This window comes from Vipera ursinii, assembly GCF_947247035.1.
Source record: "Vipera ursinii genome assembly, chromosome: 5".
Taxonomy (NCBI): domain Eukaryota; kingdom Metazoa; phylum Chordata; class Lepidosauria; order Squamata; family Viperidae; genus Vipera; species Vipera ursinii.
The window spans coordinates 97719187-97740439 of record NC_139518.1 but is presented as its reverse complement, the minus strand read 5'-3'; the positions used below and the strand labels follow the sequence as shown (position 1 = coordinate 97740439).

At 45.2% G+C, this 21253-nt stretch overlaps 1 protein-coding gene across 1 annotated transcript in view; it reads left to right on the top strand.

Moving 5' to 3' along the window:
• RET (ret proto-oncogene) overlaps positions 1–21253 on the top strand; it is a gene marked incomplete at both ends in the record, with an annotated part of 117502 nt that overhangs the window by 64417 nt on the left and 31832 nt on the right. The window contains 6 exons of the mRNA XM_083364185.1: positions 2204–2403; positions 10748–11006; positions 13757–13882; positions 17114–17224; positions 18897–19016; positions 20223–20476. Coding sequence (XP_083220311.1) covers positions 2204–2403; positions 10748–11006; positions 13757–13882; positions 17114–17224; positions 18897–19016; positions 20223–20476 — 1070 coding nt within the window. The remainder of the gene's footprint in view (positions 1–2203; positions 2404–10747; positions 11007–13756; positions 13883–17113; positions 17225–18896; positions 19017–20222; positions 20477–21253) is intronic.

Here is a 21253-nt window from a genome sequence, read left to right as displayed (position 1 = left end):
CCATTCCATTCCATCCCATCCCATCCCATCCCATCCCATCCCATCCCATCCCATCCCATCCCATCCCATCCCATCCCATCCCATCCCATCCCATCCTATTCTATTCTATTCTATTCTATTCTATTCTATTCTATTCTATTCTATTCTATTCTATTCTATTCTATTTTTTATCCTATTTTCTATTTTATTCTCTTCTATTCTATGTCCTGTGCTTACAAGAGCAGAGGCTGCATTTAATCCCTTCATTTTTGTTTCAACTTATTTTATTATGTTTTCCAAAGCATACACATAAAAAGCAACATAAAAACAATCAGAAGTAATCATAAAGAATAACAAGAGAACAGAGGCAGAAGTGTGAAAAAGTATGTATACACACACACACACACACACACACACATCAACTTACAACAGTTCATTTAATGACCTTGAGACAGCACTGAAAAAGTGACTTAATGACTGTTTTTCACACTTATGACGGTTGCAGCATCCCCACGTGATCCCATGATCAAAATTCAGATGCTTAGCAACTGACTCCCATTTATGATGGTTATTTTTTGCGACCTTCTGACAAGCAAAATCAATGGGGAAGCCCGATTCATTTAGCAACCGGGTGACTCCTAAGTAAATGGACTCAGCGATTCACATAACGCCTGGGGCAAGAAAGGTCATGAAATGGGGCCAAATTCAACGACCCCTGTCTCGCTTAGCCGCAGGAAGTGCGGGTTCGATTGTCGTAAGTCGAGGACTGCCTGTGCAAAGAGTGGCATCTCATTTCTTCTTCCAAAGATATGGAGAATATTCACTTCCGACCTTTAAAGCTTCTATATATTCTTGAGACAATACATCATAACTTCCGTATGTTGCGTAATGTGGTCGTATGTCAGGGGACTCCATAATAGGATTTGTCGAGAGGAGAATGTTGATGATGGATCCTTGTTGGAACAGTGACAGGGATGAAGAGATAGCAATGCATCTACAGGTGGCCCTCGACGTGTGATCACAATTGTAGCCGACATTTCTGCTGCTGCTAAGTGAGACGTTTGTTAAGTGGGTTTTGCCCCGTTTTAAGACTTCTCTTGCCATAGTTGTTAAGTGAATCACTGCAGGGGTTAAGTTAGTCCCTCAGCTGAGAGTGGGCTGTTTGGTTTTGACCTAGATGGCCTCTTTGACCCTTCTTTCAAACCATTTTGTTCCCTCTGTCCAAAATGTGGACTTTGCTGCCTTCCCAAGAGTAGCTTTGTCTTTCAAATGCAGATGGACTGCTGAATCTTGTCCTAATGGGCTTATTCTCCATATGGTTCTTCTTTACATAGATATTGGTTCATACTAAAAGCTTCCTGATGATCATAGTCCAACGTCTTGTCGTCTTCTCCTGTGTTGGGCCATGTGTTTACAAAGTGGTTATGTCCTGGTTCTGACAGATGACACTCTTCAAAGAACTTCAAGTCATTGTTTACCTTAAAGAATCTTTGAGTAGCATGGCATCGGCACGTACACGGTCGAAGCCAAAATCTGAATTCCCCTCCCCTGAGCACATAGTATCCAAGCGCAATTCCCTCCTCCAATTCACAGTCATAAATCACATTCCCCAATTAGTTTGAAATGCAGGCTTTCCCCTCCAGTTCTCCAGCCCCTCATTTCTTATCATCTCTTATTTCAATAACCTTGGTTCTCACACTAGGTTCAGTATTGTTATGTCTAGCTAAACTCTCATGGACATTCCTCCTCCTCCCCCCCCCAGTATCATCTAATTCTAACTCTGATTCTAAGAGTAAAACATAAAAAGGAAAATGGCTGCATCTCCATATGTTGTCAGAGCAAGAACATCTGATGTTAGCAGCATTGACAGGTTATTTATGAAGAAGCTTCTTGGATGAGAAGCGAAACATCTTCAAAGGAAAAACAAGGAAGTCCAGTTGCCTCCTGAAAAAGCCCCCTTGGGACAACCAGGACCTGGATGATTTTGAATCTCCATAGATATTCTACCAGATGCGTTTCCTTCAGAAGCGTCTGGGGTTGCGTTACGGAACAGTACTCTGCATTTCACTACGTCTGTGGCCAGATTCCCCATAAACTAATCTCCAGTGCCTGTCCGTTCTTCATCCACTGGGTGTCTCTCTTGGTTATCTATTCCCTTCTCCAAGTGCTAATAATGTACAGTGAAGTAAAACCAATTTTCTTTTTCTTTTCTTTTTTTTTGCAGGGTTGATACTAAACAGGACTGTTTCCATTACGGAAAGCCGTTCTTTCCTGCTGGACGTCATTGTGAATGACACAACGTACCCGGGCTGGGACAAATCCTTGACGCTTCACTTTAACGTCTCCGTCTTTCCCGTCCTGATCCAGTTCTCCAACACCACCTATCAGCTCACCGTGAACAGGAACGCCGCCAACTTTTCGCAAGTGAGGACGGGCGCCCCTCTCTTCTCTTTTAAACAGGAGCTTCTTAAAATTAAATCGTCGGGCAGGGAAACGTACGTAACGGACGCAAAGGTGGCTAGGACGTAGGCAGTTTGGACTCCTCCCAGCCAAGAACGTTCTTGTGTTCGAGATAAAGGTGGTCCTCGACTCAGCGACCGTAACTGAGCCCCAAATTTACGCTGTTAAGTAAGACCATTGTTCAGTGAGTTTTTGCCCCGCTTCTTGACACCGTTGTTAAATGAAACACTGAAGTTGTTAAGTTAGTAAACTGGTTCTTAAGTGAATCTGGCTTCCCCGTTGACTTTGCTGGTCAGAAAGTCGCAAAAGGGGATCACGTGGTCCCTCCAGGATGCTGCAACAGTCCAAACAGTGACCTCCCGTTTGGACTACTGCAATGCTCTCTACATGGGGCTGCCCTTGAGGACTACTCGGAGGCTTCAGCTGGTGCAGAATGCGGCCGCGCGAGTTGTGTTGGGGGTCTCCCGATACTCCCATGTAACACCTCTACTCTGCGAGCTGCATTGGCTTCCAGTTGCCCTCTGGGTGAGGTTCAAGGTGCTGGTGATTTTTATTTTATTTTATTTTATTAATATTTCTATACCGCCCTTCTCCTGAAGGACTCAGGGTGGTGAACAGGGCAAGAATAAAAAACACAGAATTACAAAAGTTAAAAAATGATTAAATACATTGCCCACTAAAAACAATTAATACATAATAAAACCCCAATAAAATACAATAAAAAACCCCACCAATCCCCCATCAGGCCAGGCCGGCTTGTTTGAACAAGTATGTTTTTAGATCGCGGTGAAAGGAGCTGAGATCGGGCGCCGTCCAGAGCTCAACCGGTAACTGATTCCATAGTACCGGGGCGCCCACAGAGAAGGATCTCCCCCTGGGGGCCACCAATCGACATTCTCTGACTGGTGGCACCCTGAGGAGGCCCTCTCTGTGGGAACGCACAGGGCGGAGGGAAGTTGATGCCGGCAGCAGGTGTTCCCTAAGGTACTCCGGATGACCTATAAAGCCCTAAATGGCATGGGTCCGGATTACTTACGGGAGCACCTGCTGCCGGCATCGACTTCCCTTTGTCCAGTGCGCTCCCACAGGGAGGGTCTTCTCAGGGTGCCGTCGGTCAAAGAGTGCCGACTGGCAGCCCCCAGGGGGAGGGCGTTCTCTGTGGGTGCGCCGGATGTATGGAACCGTTTACCGGTGGAGCTCCGGATGGCTCCTGACCTTCGCTCCTTCCGACGTCACCTAAAAACATATTTATTTGAACAAGCCGGCCTGGTCTGATGGGTTTGGGGTTTTTTAATATTAACTGTATTATTTTCATTGGAATTGGGCTGTATTATTTAATTCTTTTTTAACTTTTGTACATTGTATTTTTACTGTATTTGCCCTGTACACCGCCCTGAGTCCTTCGGGAGAAGGGCGGTATAGAAATTAAAATTATTATTATTATTATTATTATTATTATTATTATTATTATTATTAGTAGTAGTAGTAGTAGTAGTAGTAGTAGTACATGCCAGTTGCCGAGCGTCTGAATTTTGATCATGTGACCCTGGGGAAGCTGCAGTGGTCCTAAGTGTGTGAAAAACGGCCCAACGTCACTTTTTCCAGTGTGGTTGTAGCTTTGAGCGGTCACTAAATGAGTCCTTGGAAGTCGAGGGCTACAGGAATAACGAAAGGGTTGGAACTGCAACACAATCAGACTGTGGGGCGCTTGGTGTTCTCTGAGCTGGGTTGTTTTCTTGCAGACGTTTCAGTACCCAGCTGGGTAACATCATCAATTCTAGAAGAGAGTAGGATTTGTGGAGAGGAAGAGGAGGAAGAGGAGGACGGTGGGGTCCTTGCTGCTCTCTGAGCGTGGTTGTTTTCTTGCAGACATCTCATTACCAAACTAGGTAACATCATCAGGGCTAGTAAGGGGGTAGGACTTGTTGTTGTTGTTGTTTGCTTGTCGGAAGGTCGCAAAAGGGGATCCTCTGACCCCTGGACACTGCAGCTGTGATAAACATGAGTCAGTTACCAAGCAGCTGAATTTTGGTCGCCTGACCCCGGAGAGGCTGCAGTAGTCATAAGTGTGAAATACAGTCATCGCTCACTTTTTCCAGGGCTGTTGTAACTTGAAAGAGTCACTAAACGAGCTGTTGTAAGTTGTACGTATGGTTCTCTTGATGAAGGAAAAGAGGTGGTGGCATGGCTGAGAGACCTTCTCCTGCTTTATGCAGAAGTTAGAACAGGCTAGTTGGCAGGAACTGCAGCAATATGACGCAATCGTGAAGATGTTGGACCAACAGCCACACTCCTGGCCGCAATCCACTTTCAGACACAGAAGCTCAGTGGATGATTTATGAGCTATCGTTCTTTCGTAGTTTAGCCTTCCTTGCGCAGGAAAAGCCAGAGGCAGAGCTGTGCAACCAGCTCTCTGCAAGGAGTATAAATCCTTCCATTCCCCCCACCATCCAGTCGGAGCTGAAGAAGCTTCTTGGATGTGAAGTGAAACGTCTTGAAAGAAAAACAAAAAAAGTCCAGTTGCCTCCTGAAAAAGCATCTATGGGTCAACTGTGACCTGGACAACTGAGAATCTCCATAGACAGGCAGAGCTACTATTACACTGCTTCAAATGCTTGGGGGGTGGAAATGGGACATAAATCTAATAACAACAGAAAAATGAATGAATACATTCATGAATAGAATAGAATAGAATAGAATAGAATAGAATAGAATAGAATAGAATAGAATAGAATAGAATAGAGTAGAATGGAATAGAATAGAATAGAATAGAATAGAATAGAATAGAATAGAATAGAATAGAATAGAATAGAATAGAATAGAATAGAATAGAATATGGAATGGAATATGGAATGGAATATAGAATAGAATAGAATAGAATAGAATAGAATAGAATAGAATAGAATAGAATAGAATAGAATAGAATAGAATAGAATAGAATATGGAATGGAATATAGAATAGAATAGAATAGAATAGAATAGAATAGAATAGAATAGAATAGAATAGAGTAGAGTAGAATGGAATAGAATAGAATAGAATAGAGTAGAATGGAATAGAATAGAATAGAATAGAATAGAATAGAATAGAATAGAATAGAATAGAATAGAATAGAATATGGAATGGAATATGGAATGGAAAATAGAATAGAATAGAATAGAATAGAATAGAATAGAATAGAATAGAATAGAATAGAATAGAATAGAATAGAATAGAATAGAATAATGCAGAATGTGATTTAGAATAGAATAGAATAGAATAGAATAGAATAGAATAGAATAGAATAGAATAGAATAGAATAGAATAGAATTAGGAATAGAATAGAATAGAATCTGGAAGGGACCTTGGAGGTCTTCTAGTCCAGCCCCCTGCTCAAGCAGGAGAATCTATACCATCTCAGACAAATGGCTGTCCAGTCTCTTCTTAAAAACCACCCACAATTTCTGAAGGAACAACTTTTGTTCCACTGGTTGATTGTCCTCACTGCTAGGAAGTTTCTCCTTAATTCCAGTTTGCTTCTCTCTTTGATCAGTTTCCAACCATTGTTTCTTGTCCTCTCCTCTGGTGCTTTGGAGAATAAAATGACGCCCTCTTCTTAATTAAACCAAGTGATTGCAAAGGCAAAATAATTACCTTTGAAAGATTATGAAGCTACAGAGGAAGTGTTTAGTTCTTGAAATGATCTGTGTTGGTGGTTTAGAAAGAGGCAGTTAATTTATAGTTAATTTGGACTGACAATTTTTGTGGTTGCAATGCTCAAATTCTGTGCTATAATTTGAGTAAATGCATGTTATCACATGTTACGAGTCTCTTTTGCTGTATAAGCATGCATGTATCTTTATCTGTTTCGCATCTGCTGAGTTATCTTTGAAGCTTAATCCAGTTTCTTGTTAAGCTGTGCTGGGGCCTGTTTTCCGTGCTGGAAAACTGTAGCTTTTATTCCCATCAATCTAAAATGGCTCATATTTTATCTTCTGTTGGAGACAGTGGGTGTCCTAAGCATTTTGTGCAATTTGAACAGAAAATGCAGATGTTCTAATCAGCAGAGCAGAAAAAAGCAGCGAAGGAAAAGAGAAAAAAAATGAGTTCAGTTCTAAAAATTAAACCATATGAGAAAGGGCAGATTTTGCTGGTAAATTATTGTTCTGTTTTACAACTGGATTTCATAAAAGGGGATAGGGACTAATTTGTCCTTCATTGTTTGAAATTAAGGTTGAGCTCCTATTCCGAGGCTTAATCTGTAGATTTTCCACAACTGATAAATTCTATTTATATGTACACAGCTCAAATGAGCACCCAATTCTAACCCTTCACAACCATTGTTGCAGGTAAATTATTTTACTGCATTTCCTAAAAAAAAATCACATTCCAAGAAGATAATAAAATTAAAGCAGAGAAGATTGGTCTTACTTCGGGAGAGGGGAAAAAAAAATACCCGGTTTTGCTACTAACGTTGTGATGGAGAAAAACGACTGCCACATGTTAATGGTCTTAAACTCATCTGTGTTATTTCCAGGCGTAATATTTCTGCTCAGTTTGTTGAAATAAGAATAGCAACACATTAAGAGGCCATTATCTTCCTACTTGTTTTCTTGGAGGTTCTGCAGTTCTGAAGTTCTCCAAAAGTCACATTTTTTGGGGGGGGGGCTTTTCTTCGTGAGCAAAAGCATCACTTTGAAAGTTTATTGGCAAAATTCTGAAAGTCTTTCAAACAATGGAATAACCAGTAGTTCAGTGGTAAAGAGGGCCACAACATGAGCAGTCCAGAAGCTGAGAAAGAATAACACAGGGGTGTCAAACTCAATTTCATTGAGGGCCGCATCAGCATTGCGGTTGCCCTCAGGGGGCCGGGTGGGTATGGCCAGGGAGGGCGTGGCCTACTGGCTGGGCGTGGCTAGAGTGCGTATGGCCTACTGGGTGGGCGTGGCCAGCTCTACATCGTTCGCATCAAGGGTGCCTATGGGGGGCCTGGGCAGAGTGGGACAGATCTGGGGGTCTCTGGCAGGAGGAGGGTCTCTGGGCCAGGGCCAAGGCAGTGGGGGCCGTTCCCTGTTTCCAGGATGGCTTCGCGGGTCACATGAAACCACTTCGCGGGCCGGATCCGCCCCCCCTGGCCTTGTGTTTGACATGTCTGGAATAACATAACAAGGGGGAAATTATATCTTTGAGTTGGTTTTCAACAGACCAGATACTAATTACACAGGAATAACAGAGTCAGAAGAATTGGAAGGGACCTGGTCGAACTCCTTCGTGTTATAATTCTCTGTCGCACAAAACTTAAAATGTTAATCAGTGACTGGAGTCACTCTGTGACAGTTTGACTTCCACGATGGACATTTTTCCCCCAGGTCTATTCTCCTCCCATGCTGATACACGTAACGTTGTAGCTACTTGTCTGAAGGTAGATGAAAACGTTATCTCTGTCCTTGGAGAATTCTCAGGATGTGAAAAGGTCCTGAGATCTATCACAACTAAGTAGTTTAAAGCTTATCTCTCTCTATATATACTGAATAAGAGTACGGCTGGAAGGGACCTTGGAGGTCTTCTAGTCCCCCCTCTCCATTCAAGCATTTGAAACAAGTGGCTGTCCAGTCTCTTCTTAAAAACCTCCAGTGATGAAGCACCCACAACTTCCGGTGGCAAGCCATTCCACTGGTTGATTGTCTTCACTGTCAGGAAGTATCTCCTTAATTCCAGGTTGCTTCTCTCCTTGATGAGTTTCCATCCATTGCTTCTGGTCCTGCTTTCTGTGCTTTGGAGAACACCTTGACCCCCCCCCCTCTTCTCCGTGGCAGCCCCTCAAATACTGAAACACTGCTACCAAGAACCACGGGCAACTTGATAACCACCATTTGGCTAGCAGGAGAAAAATATTATCAAATACACATGACATCCCCTATTCTTAGAGACTCATGTTGAGAAGCAGATCCAAAAAGGTCACACACACCCCACCTTACAATTTCAGTTATATATATAATAAAGAACCACCGATTTTCAGAGGTTTGAGACGTTGGGCTGAATAGAGAAGAAGCAAAGAGTTCCGCAAAGGTCAGCGCTAAAAACAGGAAGAAGAGATCCCTCCGATGGAGGAACAGAGAAAGAAATGGATGTTTTTGAACCCATTAGATTCGGGAAATGCCAGCCTATGCTGTCATTTCTCACATATGAAGGCAACACGGGAAGAATTGCATAAAGGCATGGATATTTTCTTAAAAAACATTTGGAGACTCAGGTCAAGGCTTGTTAAATGACTGAACCTCAATAGCGCTTTTTCCATTTACTAATGTTTTGATTACTTTTTTTTAAAAAAAGTTACATTAGTTGCAGCTGCTTGATTTATAAACCATTTTACCGTGCCTAGGGATGAGGCTAGAACATTAGGATGTAATATGCATTTTCTTATTTAACACTATAATGTAAATTATCTGGCATTTTAGATGACATGTCATCTAATTATTCCAGGGAATTGAACATTAAATTCCCACGATTGTGAATTTCAGCCTTTTCCTATCTTGCTGGATCAACGAGGGTGAAGAGACCCAAATTTCATTTCGATTCATAGCCTGCTTTTCTTCAAAGACCTAAGGGGGCTTCTATGAAGATTAATTTTCGCTTTCTCCTGATATAGCAATGTTTTGGCCTATGTTAGGCTGAGAAGGATTGCTCCAAATTCACCTAGTGAGTTTCCACAGCTAACTTGATCCTGGATGTCACAATTTCTAACCCAACGCGGCTACATCATATTGGCTTTTGCATTTCTTTTGCCCCATAATCTGTAGAAAAAGTTGATCTGATTTGGAGACATGAGCCAATACAAGATGCGTAAAGGTCCGAGTGTCCTCCACAAACAAATTCCCGCAACGGTGAAGAGGGGCTGAGGCCATATCTCCATTTTAGCAATGCAGTAAATAGGTAGAGCAGCAGGGATTTGCTGCAACGTGTCTCCGCAATAAAATAGCATTTAATGACTTCTGTTTGAATAACCAGTCTTGCAGTGAAAAGTTCGAGCTGCGTTAAAAAGAGACCTGGGGGATCTTTTTCAGCATCGTGTTATCTTGTCTGACTGTAGAAGAAATTTTTTGAATAATAATACTTTCCCCAACCTGTAATGGCCCTGGATATGGCCTTAATTAATGGCTTGATGGTCTGCTTATTTAACGCCTTTTGCAAAGAGATTGCTGGAACTGGGTATGCATAGTTTAATCTAAAGAAGGACTAACTAGGTAGCAGTCTTTCAATATTTGAGGGGCTGCCACAGAGAAGACGGGGGTCAACTTATTTTGCAAAGCACAGAAGGAGGAAGAAGAAGAAGAACTTCCAAAGAAGCAACGGATGGAAATGAATCAAGGAGATGTTCCAACCTAGAATTGAGGAAAATTTTCTTTACGGTGGGAACAATCAACCAGTGGAATGGCTTGCCTCCAGAAGTTGTGGCTGCTCCGTCAATGGTGGCTTTAAAGAAGAAATTGGACAGCCATTTATTTGGCATGGTATAGGGCAGACATGTCAAACACAAGGCCCGGGGGCTGGATCCAGCCTGTGAAGTAGTTTCATGCGGCCCGCGAAGCCATCCTGGAAACAGTGAGGGAACGGCCCCCACTGCCTTGGCCCTGGCCCAGAGACCCTCCTTCTGCCAGAGACCCTCAGATCTGTCCCACTCCTGCCCAGGCCCCCATAGGCACCCTTGATGTGAACGATGTAGAGCTGGCCATGCTCACCCAGTAGGCCATACGTACTCTAGCCACGCCCACCCCAGTAGGCCACACCCACCCTGGCCATACACACCCAGCCCCCTGAGGGCAACCGCAATGCTGATGCGGCCCTCAATGAAATTGAGTTTGACACCCCTGCTGTAGGGTCTCCTGCTTGAGCAGTGGGTTGGACTAGAACAGGGGCCCCAATCCCTGGTCCGTGAACCGGTACCAGGCCACGGCATGCCAGCAACCAGTCCACAGAAACAAGGAAAGGCCCATCCACAGGATGCAGGCAGCACACACAACCACACATTCTCCAGTCCGTGGAAAAGCCTTTCTCCACAGAACCGGTCTCTGGTGCCCAAAAGGTTGGGAACCTCTGGACTAGAAGACCTCCCAACTCTGATTCTACCCTACCCTACCTTACCTTACCCCATCCCATCCCATCCTATCCACTTCTTTGCTCTTCTTCAGCAAGTCTTGCTGACATGTTGATGGCTTCTCTTTTCTTTTCCCCATTCCTTCTCTCTCTCTCTTTCTCTCTCCTCTCTCTCTCTCTCTCTCTCTCTTTGTCTCTCTCTCTCTCTCTCTCTCTCTCTCTCTCTTTTGACCCTAGATAGGAAAAATCTGCATCGACAACTGCATGAAGTTTTACGGCATCAGCATCACCTACAGCTTAGAGAGTCCGAACGTCAGCTGCTACGCGGTGGAGGTTGCTCCAAGCCACGACGACAAGTACGGAATTCTCTACGTGAACCATTCAGCTGTGTTGCGGAACCCCGAGTGCCGAGAGATACACTACCCCGTGGTAGCTAAAGAGGAGTGGAGCAGGAAGGAGGCTTATGCTCATCTTACTATCTTGCTTGAAGGATCACGTAAGACCTTTGCTGTTTGTACAAAAGTTGGTGCTTGGCTACAGTTGAATGGGTGTGGGGGGGGGAGTCACTTGATACAGAACAGACCTTCCAAGTAAAGAACAAAGGAATGTTCACTTTTGTCCAGTTCTCAGAGGTATTGCAACAGAAAGCTTCGGGATGAAATTTTCCCCTGCTCCCCGCCACTTTTTCCCTTTCCCCCGTGAAACAAATGGATAATTTTAAGTTCCTAAGGGCAAGACTCTTGCCACAGCTTCTGTTATTGTTCAGTGAGTTGAATAAGTCGATTTTGTGTAGGCTTCTTTGCAAGAGGAAAGACTTGGAAGCTTTCAAGGAGAGACTGGATTGCCATCTGTCAGAAATGGTGTAGGGTCTCCTGCTTGGGTGGGGTGGGGGTAGGGTTGGACTAGATCAGGGCTTTTCCACCTTTTCACCCATTGTACCACTTTTAGGATATGGCAACATCCGAGTACCACCAGTCGCCTAGCAAGGTGTTAAAAATTTGATGACCAAAAAAAAAAAAAAAAGGAAAAAAGTGATGAAATGCAGGTAGTCCTTGACTTACAACAGTTTGCTTAGTGACTGTTCAAAGTTACAATGGCACTGAAAAAAGTGCCCCCCAAACCACAGCCGAGCAAGACACCTGCCTGCCCGCCCGGCAGTGCTCTTCCTCCTGTCCGAGGTTTTCATTGCTGTGAGCATTTCTGTTGAGGATTGGCAGTGGGGGTGGGGTGGGTGCTTGGTTTTTATTACCCCCGTCTGCTGGGTAGTTGCAGCAGGTTTTGGTCACTTCACATGACTCTGGGACACTCTGACCATCGTAAATATGAATCAATTGCCAAGCATCTGAATGTAAATCACAAGACCCCGAAGATGCTGCAACATTCCAGCTGATTGGTGCTTCTTCTGGGCTCAGAAGTGCCTGGATTAGTGCCAAGCTCCAGCTGGAGCCTGGCGCTGATCCTGGCGCTTTCGCTGAGCCCTGACAGCCCTGCAGCTCCAGCCGTCTCTCGCTCAGGCTTGTGCAGTGCTGCCACCAGTTCAGCTCATTCCCCTCCCCTGCTACCACTTTTCAAGGATGGTTGCGTACCACCTGCCAGGTGCCAATGTACCACAGGTGGTACCCGTACCACTGGTTGAAAAGCCCTGGACTAGATGACCTGCAAGGTCCTTTCCAATTCTGTTATTCTGAAATAAATATACAGTTTATCGTTAGAAAGAGAAGTACGAAGGCCGGGACTGTAGAGCCTTATTTGAGAAGGGAAGTACTAGTTCATTCACAGCTCACAGCTGAGGTTCCTGGTGAAAGTCAGAGCAAGTGGCAATAGCTAGCAAACTTTGGCTGGTCTTTAAAAAAAAAAACAAGGTAGGGTTGGGACCTCATTGTTCCTTGAATGGGAGGTCTCCAGAAGATCTGGCACAGAAGGCTACAAGATCAAGTGTGTGTATGGGGGGAAATTAACCAGAGAAAAGCCACAAGTAAGCCATTTCCATACTGGAAGTCGATGAAGATTCTCAGTCATCCAGAAAGTGTTGTCTGGAAGCTGAACCATGGCAACATGACTTCTTTTCTGTTTTGGTTTGAGATGTTTTGCTGCTTGTTCAAGGAGCTCCTTAGCTCAGACTGAAGAAGCTGCTTGGATAAGCAATGAAACGTTTCAAATAAAAAAAGAATAGAAGTCAAATTGCCATGACTTTGGTTCCATATTGGGTGTAGAAACATTAATGGATGCATCCATATATTCATCAGGGATTACCCAGCCAGCAGCCTTGGCTGATCTCAGAAGAATTGAAGCAGAATAATTCCTGGTTAACACTTGAGTGGGTGAACACTAGCTTCGCCCGGGGCTGACGGCTGGCTGGGGCATCATGAAAACATCCCAGAAGGAAAGAAGTCACCAAAGAAGTTGCATTATGTCCTACGAAGTCAGTCGCTGGGTGAAGACTTTTACCATTCTTGTAAGAGAAGGGCAGATGGAGCCTGGAGGCAGAGTCAAGAGAGGACTCAGCCTAGAATCGTTACGTTGCTACAAGTGATCCCCTTTGAATTCCATTGACTCTTACCTAGCACCAATTTAGTGCCGACTGCTAGTTAACTAGATTCTTCTGAGTAGACTCGAGCAACAAATCTTCTAAGGTGGAACTTAACTTGTGATCCAGTGGTAGGATTCAGCTGGTTTGCACTGGTTTGGGAGAAATGGTAGCTAAATTTACCTGAATTTGGAGAACTGGCTGGGTTATGGAAGTCCAGTCTAGGCCTCGGAGGCCTGGAAGAGGCCTCGGAGGCCTAGAATGGCTCACTGGTAGTCCGTTCTAGGCTTCAGAGGCCTGGAGGAGGCCTCCCAGGCCTAGAATGGCCCACTGGAAGTGCGTGAATGCCACTTCCAGAAGTCCGTTCTAGGCCTCAGAGGTCTGGAGGAGGCCTCCCAGGCCTAGAACGGCCCACCAGAAGTCCGTTCTAGGCTTTGGAGACCTGGAGGAGGCATTGAAGGCCTGGAGGAGGCCTCCCAGGCCTAGAATGGCCCACCAGAAGTGCATGAATGCCACTTCGGGAAGTCCGTTCTAGGCATCGGAGGCCCAGGCCTGTATCGAATAAGAGAACCAGTTGCTCAGGAATTTGAATCCCACCACTGCTGTGAACCTTATTTTCCGTGCCCGACATTCGTGGGCTATAAGAAGGATGTCTGCACACATGACAGCGACGGCGATGCCACTTGGGGTCACAACCTCTTCTGCCTTTCTCTTCCCAGTTGTACACAACGATGAGAACTGTCCAGACTCCTGTGCTACGAGCAAAAGACGATCGGAGTGCGAAGAATGTGGAGGTGTCGGAGTGCTGACGGGGAAATGCCAGTGGAGGCAGGGAAGCGGGAAAGGTATCTTTGAGAAAGATTTGAAAATCTGCCTGAAAACCTGAGCCGTATTTTGCAGCAAATGCAGCTTTGTGGAATGTGTGCATTTCGTTAGTGGAAATGTTGTCCCTGATGTTCAGTCTATGGAGGTTCTCAGTCATCCAAGTCATGGTTGTCCCAAATCTTTGGGACAAGCTTGACCAGGATGACTGAGAACCTCCACAGACATTTAGCTATGCACTTTGGGATGAACACCCTTTGAATGGTGAGGGAGTATGAACGGATTTCCAGAAAACATTGCAGACTCCAGGAACCATCTGTGCTTCAGTTTGAGATGCAGACAGCACAGACTCATCCCCAACCACCTGCACCCATCTCCAACAGGGAAGGGACCCAGGGCAGAAAGCATCCTGTAGCCAAGAAGGCTCCACACCCATTTACACCACTCAGGTGACCCTGAGGATATAGGTAAACCTCCAGGTGGCCTCAATGACTCTCTAAGAGAAGGCAAATGACCAGCTTTCTGCAAGGAGTATAAATCCTTTCCATTTCCCACCATCCAGTCAGAGCTGAAGAAGCTTCTTGGGTGAGAAGCGAAACGTCTTCAAAGAAAAACAAGAAAATCCAGTTGCCTTTTGGGATGGGTTTCCTTTGGTTTCTCTTCATCCCTGAACTTTTAAACATTTTTCTTGCTGTGTCTTTCTCTTTTTCCTGAAGAGCTTGGCTGCCCTTCATCTCCAAATTAGATCCTTAATATTGCCAGCATGGCGGTGGAGATCCTGCTGAAATAAGTAACGGTACCATAAAAATGGGTCTAGGACAGACATGTCAAACACAAGGCCCGGGGGCCAGATCCGGCCCGCGAAGTGGTTTCATTCGGCCCGCGAAGCCATCCTGGAAACAGTGAGGGAACGGTCCCCACTGCCTTGGCCCTGGCCCAGAGACCCTCCTCCTGCCAGAGACCCTCAGAACTGTCCCACTCCTGCCCAGGCCCCCATAGGCACCCTTGATGCGAAGGATGTAGAGCTGGCCACGCCCACCCAGTAGGCCATACACACTCTAGCCATGCCCACCCAGTAGGCCACACCCACCCAGGCCACACCCACCCAGCCCCCTGAGGGCAACCGCAATGCTGATGCGGCCCTCAATGAAATTGAGTTTGACACCCCTGGTCTAGGACAACTCCTTGCGGGACAGTTCAATAGTGTATTAATCATTTCAGTACTTTTATTATTGGTGACCATGTTTCAGTCACCAATAATAAAAGAGAACTGGACACGGAACCACTGATTGGTTCAAAATTGGGAAAGGAGTCCGGCAAGGCTGTATACTGTCGCCCTGCCTATTTAACTTATATGCAGAGCACATCATGAGAAAGGCAGGGCTAAATGAATCAAAAGTTGGAATTAAGATTGCTGGAAGAAATATCAACAACCTAAGATACGCAGATGATACCACTCTAATGGCAGAAAGTGAAGAAGAACTAAAGAGCCTCTTGTTGCGGGTGAAGAAGGAGAGTGCAAAAGTTGGGTTGAAACTTAACATTAAGAAAACCAAGATCATGGCATCTGGCCCTCTCAATTCCTGGCAAATAGATGGGGAAGAAATGGAGGTAGTGACAGATTTTGTTTTCCTGGGCTCCAAGATCACTGCAGAGGGGGACTGTAGCCAAGAAATTAAAAGACGCTTGCTCCTGAGGAGGAAAGCCATGGCAAATCTAGACAGCACACTAAAAAGCAGCGACATCACCCTGTCGACAAAAGTGCGTATAGTCAAGGCTATGGTCTTCCCAGTTGCAATGTATGGCAGTGAAAGTTGGACCATAAGAAAGGCTGAGCGCCAAAGAATTGAGGCCTTTGAACTATGGTGCTGGAGAAGACTCCTGCGAGTCCCTTGGACTGCAAGGCGATCAAACCGGTCAGTCCTAGAGGAGATCAATCCTGACTGCTCTTTAGAAGGCCAGATCCTGAAGCTAAAACTCAAATACTTTGGCCACCTAATGAGAAAGAAGGACTCACTGGAGAAGAGCCTCATGCTGGGAAAGGTTGAGGGCAATAGAAGAAGGGGACAACAGAGAATGAGGTGGCTGGATGGAGTCACTGAAGCAGTAGACGTGAGCTTAAATGGACTCCAGAAGATGGTGGAAGACAGGAAGGCCTGGAGGAACATTGTCCATAGGGTCGCGATGAGTCGGACACGACTTCGCAGCTAACAACAACATGTTTCAGTCGAAATCATTGCAACTCTTGTATTTCTGGATTTATCTATTTTATTATTCTGGCCCCTGGTTCCACTGAAATTAATTTAACTTTTGCATTTGCTGAACTGTCCCATGGCGAACTGGCCACGGTGAGTTGGCCTTGGTGAGTTCTCCCATTCTGCATAAAAACAGCCGTTAAGTGATTGCAACCTACAGGAAATAGATCTTGTTCCCTATTACTGTCAAACATTGCTCCAGATTTCTCCTAGGGGAAAAAAAAAACTTTGCACGTAATCTTGCACATGAGCAAAGCTGTATAATCAGTGTGAATGGATCAATTTTCAAGAAAATGGATCCATTTTCACTTCACGTTGTAGTGGCACAGACACGAGTTGGCTTCAATAAATTGCTAGGGAGTTTACATTAGGATTTGCTTGATACCATGCCATGTGTGCATTCTCAGTCATCCAGATCATGGTTGTCGTGATGGTGCTTTTTCAGGAGGCAACTGGACTTTCTTGTTTTTCTTTGAAGACGTTTCATTTTCCATCCAAGAAGCTTCTTCAGCTCTGACTGGATGGTGGGGAATGGAAAGATTTATACTCCTTGCAGACAGCTGGTCAGTTGCATTCTTTTTAGAGAGTCGTTGAGGCCACTTGGAGGTTTACCCGAGTGGTGCAAATGGGTGTGGAGCCTTCTTGGCATGGACTGTGTTGTAGACTGGAGATAGGTGATGTTGTATCCCTCCCCCTCTATTAAGAAAGGGCTGTCCATACTCATTTGCCCCACTCAGGTGACCCTGAGGACACAGATAAACCTCCAAGTGGCCTCTATGACTCTCTAAAAGAAGGCAAATGACCAGCTGTCTGCAAGGAGTATAAATCCTTCCATTCCCTACCATCCAGTCAGAGCTGAAGAAGCTTCTTGGATGAGAAGCAAAGCGTCTTCAAAGGAAAACAACGGAAGTCCAGTTGCCTCCTGGGAAAAAAAAAGCACCTTTGGGTTTGAATTGGCTATGCATTGCCCAGAATTCAGAAACCTTGTTCTGTTTTTAGGAATAACCACCAACTACTCTACTTGTAGTCCAAGCATCAAGACATGTCCGGATGGAATTTGCGATCCTGTCGAAAGCAGAGATAAGAGAATCTGCCCTCAAGATTGCACAAGTATGGAATCCGCACTTTTTTAAAAAAAAAATCACTCTTGGCTTTGATACCTTTCTGTCCCTGAGTCAACACGGGTGCTTGAGCAGGCGATAGCATCTGGTGGATGACTTGGTCATAGCTCAGGGAGGTAAGACAGATCAGGCCTGAGGAATGCTTTGATGGACTGCTGCCAAGTGGATTCCCAGGGCTGTAAGCTAGATTGGGAAATCCTCAGTCAGTCAAGAATTCTGGAACGGAATGAAATGGAACGCAGACAGCCATGAAATCACCAGGAACGAAACCTCATTTGAAGGATAATACTTTCGTTCTTTCCTTCTTTTTTTTCCTTCTTCCTTCTTTCTTTCCTTCCTTTTTATTTCTTTCTTTCCTTCCTTCCTTCTTTCTTTCCCTCTTTCCCTCCTCCCTCCCTCTTTCTTTTTTCTTCCTTCCTTCCTTCCTTCCTTCCTTCTTTCTCCCTCCCTCCTTTTTTCTTTCTTTCTTTCTTTCTTTCTTTCTTTCTTTCTTTCTTTCTTTCTTTCTTTCTTTCTTTCTTTCCTTCCTTCCTTCCTTCCTTCCTTCCTTCCTTCCTTCCTTCCTTCCTTCCTTCCTTCCTTCCTTCCTAGCAACTCAGGTGAAGGTTCATTCTTCAAGCTTGTGGGTTGTTTTCCGAACGTTTCGTTACCAGGCTAGGTAACATCTTCAGCAGGATTTATGGGGCGTCAGTGTGGGTGGGCTTCTGTTTATAAGGCCTTAAGGTGTGGGTGTGTCAAGTGAAGGTCTTGTGATGGGTCAGGTGTGAGTCATCAGTGAGTCTTGTGATGGGTCTTTCAGTGGGGCCCAATCCATGCAAGCCCTTCCTCCCACCAGCAGTTCATCACCCCATAACCCTGACTGAGTTAACCTCCCCATCACGACCCATCACGAGACTCACTGACGATTCACCTGACCCGTCACAAGACCCTCACTTCACAGATCCATCTCTGAAGCCCTTATAAACAGAAGGACACTGACATCCTCTAACCTCCGCTGAAGGTTTTACCTAGCCGGCTAATGAAATTGTCCTGGTTCCGACAGGTGAAACCCCTCAAAAGAACTTCGAGGTATTGTTTACCTTAGAGAATCTTTTATCCGGGAAACAAAGTATCGGCACTACATAGTTGAACCCAAAAACTAAATTCTCCTCCCCTGGATACAAAGTAACAAAGCACAATTCCCTCCTCCAATAAACCATCGTAAATCACATTCCCCAATTAGCTTGAAGCGCGGTCTTCCTCCCCAGCTCTCCAGCCCGCCAAAACTCTTATCAACTCTGGCCGCAATGATCTTGGGTTCCCACAGCTGAGTTCTTATTGTTAGGACTAACTGGACTCTCATCCCAATCCCCCCTCCCAGCACCAACTAATTCTAAAAGCATAGAGAAAATGGCTGCATTTTCATTGTTGTCAAAGCAAGAACATCCAATGTTCGCAGTGTTGACAGAAACGTTTGGAAACCAACCCGCAAGCTCGAAGAAGATAGCAATTCAAAAAAAGCTCCCGCAATATAAAATCCGCAAACAGATGTCAGTTTTCTTGCCCAGACTTGCTTCGCCTATTTTGATAAGCCAAATTTTCAAATATCTATTAAGAGAACACCACCTGGTACTGAACCCTTGTGCCTCAAATAAAGTTATCTCAATCCGTCTTTGATTTAGGAACCAACATTATTGGTGGCCATCAAAAAGGAAGTCTTGGAAGTGGAATCAGGGCAGGACATGGAGTTTGTCACTGTTTTCCAGGAGTAAGCTGCTACTGCGCGAAAGATGACATCCGGGGTAAGTCTGAAGTTGTGAGTCTCTCACTGCATTGCTGGATGCTCTAGCACAGGGGTAGGCAACCTTGGCTCTTTTATGACTCATGGACTTCAACTCCCAGAATTCCTGAGCCAGCATGGCTCAGCTTGGAAAACTCTCTCTCCCTTTCCCCTCAGCGTGGCTGGCTCAGGAATTCTGGGAGTTGAAGTCCACGAGTCATGAAGGGGCTTAGGCCTAGGTCAGGGGTAGGCAACCTTGGCTCTTTTATGACTCGTGGACTTCAACTCCCAGAATTCCTGAGCCAGCATGGCTCAGCTTGGAAAACTCTCCCTTTCCCCTCAGCGTGGCTGGCTCAGGAATTCTGGGAGTTGAAGTCCACGAGTCATAAAAGAGCCAAGGTTGCCAACCGCTGGTCTAAATCAGTGTTTCTTAGCCTTGGCAAATTTAAGAGTTGTGGACTTCAACTCCCAGAATTCCTGAGCCAGCATGGCTCAGCTTGGAAACCTCTCCCTTTCCCCTCAGCGTGGCTGGCTCAGGAATTCTGGGAGTTGAAGTCCACGAGTCATAAAAGAGCTAAGGTTGCCTACCCCTGCTCTAGCATTTTTGTGACAATGTTGTCCTCTTAAACAGATGTTTCCCAGTGCAAATGTATTGCTCAAAAAATGTGAAAAGGATGGTAGATCACGTCCATAAACGAAATGAATATGTGGATAATTAGGAACCAGAAAGCCTCTTTCCCCCCGCCCTTGTGTGGATCTCTTTGTCCCATTTTACGACCTTTCTTGCCACTGTTGTTAAGTGAATCACTACAGCTGGTCAGTTAGTAACATGGTTGTAAAATCACTGTAGTGATTGACTTAACAACGGTGACAAGAAGGATCGTAAAATGGGACAAAGCTCACAACTGTCCTGCTTAGTGACAGAGATTTTGGTCTCTGTTGTCATAATTTGAGGATTGCCCATAGTTAGCAAGACCAGGAGCAAGAGCAGTGCGGTCACCGCTCACTTCCCAGTAGGAAGATTGAAAGTTCAATGCTAAGTAACGGTAAAAGTTTCTCTGGGCGCAAAGAAAAAAGATATCTGCTGTGAACTTCGCGTAGGTGTCAGGAAGGGCAGCCGGCCAGTAAATACCCCGACGCCATCTCGAATTAAGGCATCGTAAAAAAAGGGAGAGCAAAATCAAGAGCGATGAGAATCTGGTCTCAGCTATTTCTTCTTTCTCTGCAGAAGCTTTGTGCGACGACATGTGCAAAATGGTGATTGCTGGGGGAGTCTTGCTCTCCTTCATTATCTCGGTCGTCCTCTCTTCTTACTTCATTCATCGCTACCACAAGAACGCGCCCAAAACGCCCATCGCCTCGGCAGAGATGACTTTCCGGCGCCCAGCTCAGGCCTATCCCGTCAACTATTCGTCAAGTAATGTCCGTCGGCCCTCCATGGACTCCGAGAACCAAATGTCAGTAGATGCATTTAAAATACCTGTAAGTTCTTCTCGCTTTCAGCTGCTTAATGAGGAGGATTATCTTGGCCAGGTCTTATCTGAGGCTCTTTGCCTCATTGGGAGACAAGCGTCTCTCTGAGGGGATGTAGGAGGCCGAAAGGAATGTAAGAGAGAAGAGAATTTAATAAGGTTTTTGGAGCAGGCACTTTACCACACGTACTAGTTCTGACATACCACTGGGTGGCACTAAGCAAAACACACTAAACCCCGTTTCAAAAACCTCATTGTTTAATCTCAGCTTGCTACTTGGGAGTAAAAGCGGATGAGGTCGATGGAGATTCTCAGTCATCCAGGTTGTCCCAAAGGTGTTTTTTCAGAACTACCATGTTTTTCTTTGAAGACATTTCACTTCTCATCCAAGGAGCTTCTTCAGCTCTGAGTGGATGGTGGGGAAGGGAAGGATTTATACCCCTTGCAGACAGCTGGTCATTTGCCTCCCTTTTAGAGAGTCGTTGAGGCCACTTGGAGGTTTACCTGTGTCCTCAGGGTCACCTGAGTGGTGCAAATGGGCATGGAGCCATCTTGGCTGCAGGGATGTTTTCTGACCTGGGTCCCTTCACCGTTGAAGACGGGCACACAGGCTGTTGGGGATGAGTCTGAGCTGTCTGAATCTCAGTCTCTTGTGCTTCAGTTTGAGATGTGTCTTAAAGAAAGTCACGTATAAAAATTCAATGTGGGGTCCTTGGCGTTCTTAGCTTGGTTGTTTCCTGGCAGACATTTCATTACCAAACTAGGTGACGTCATCGGTGCAACCCTG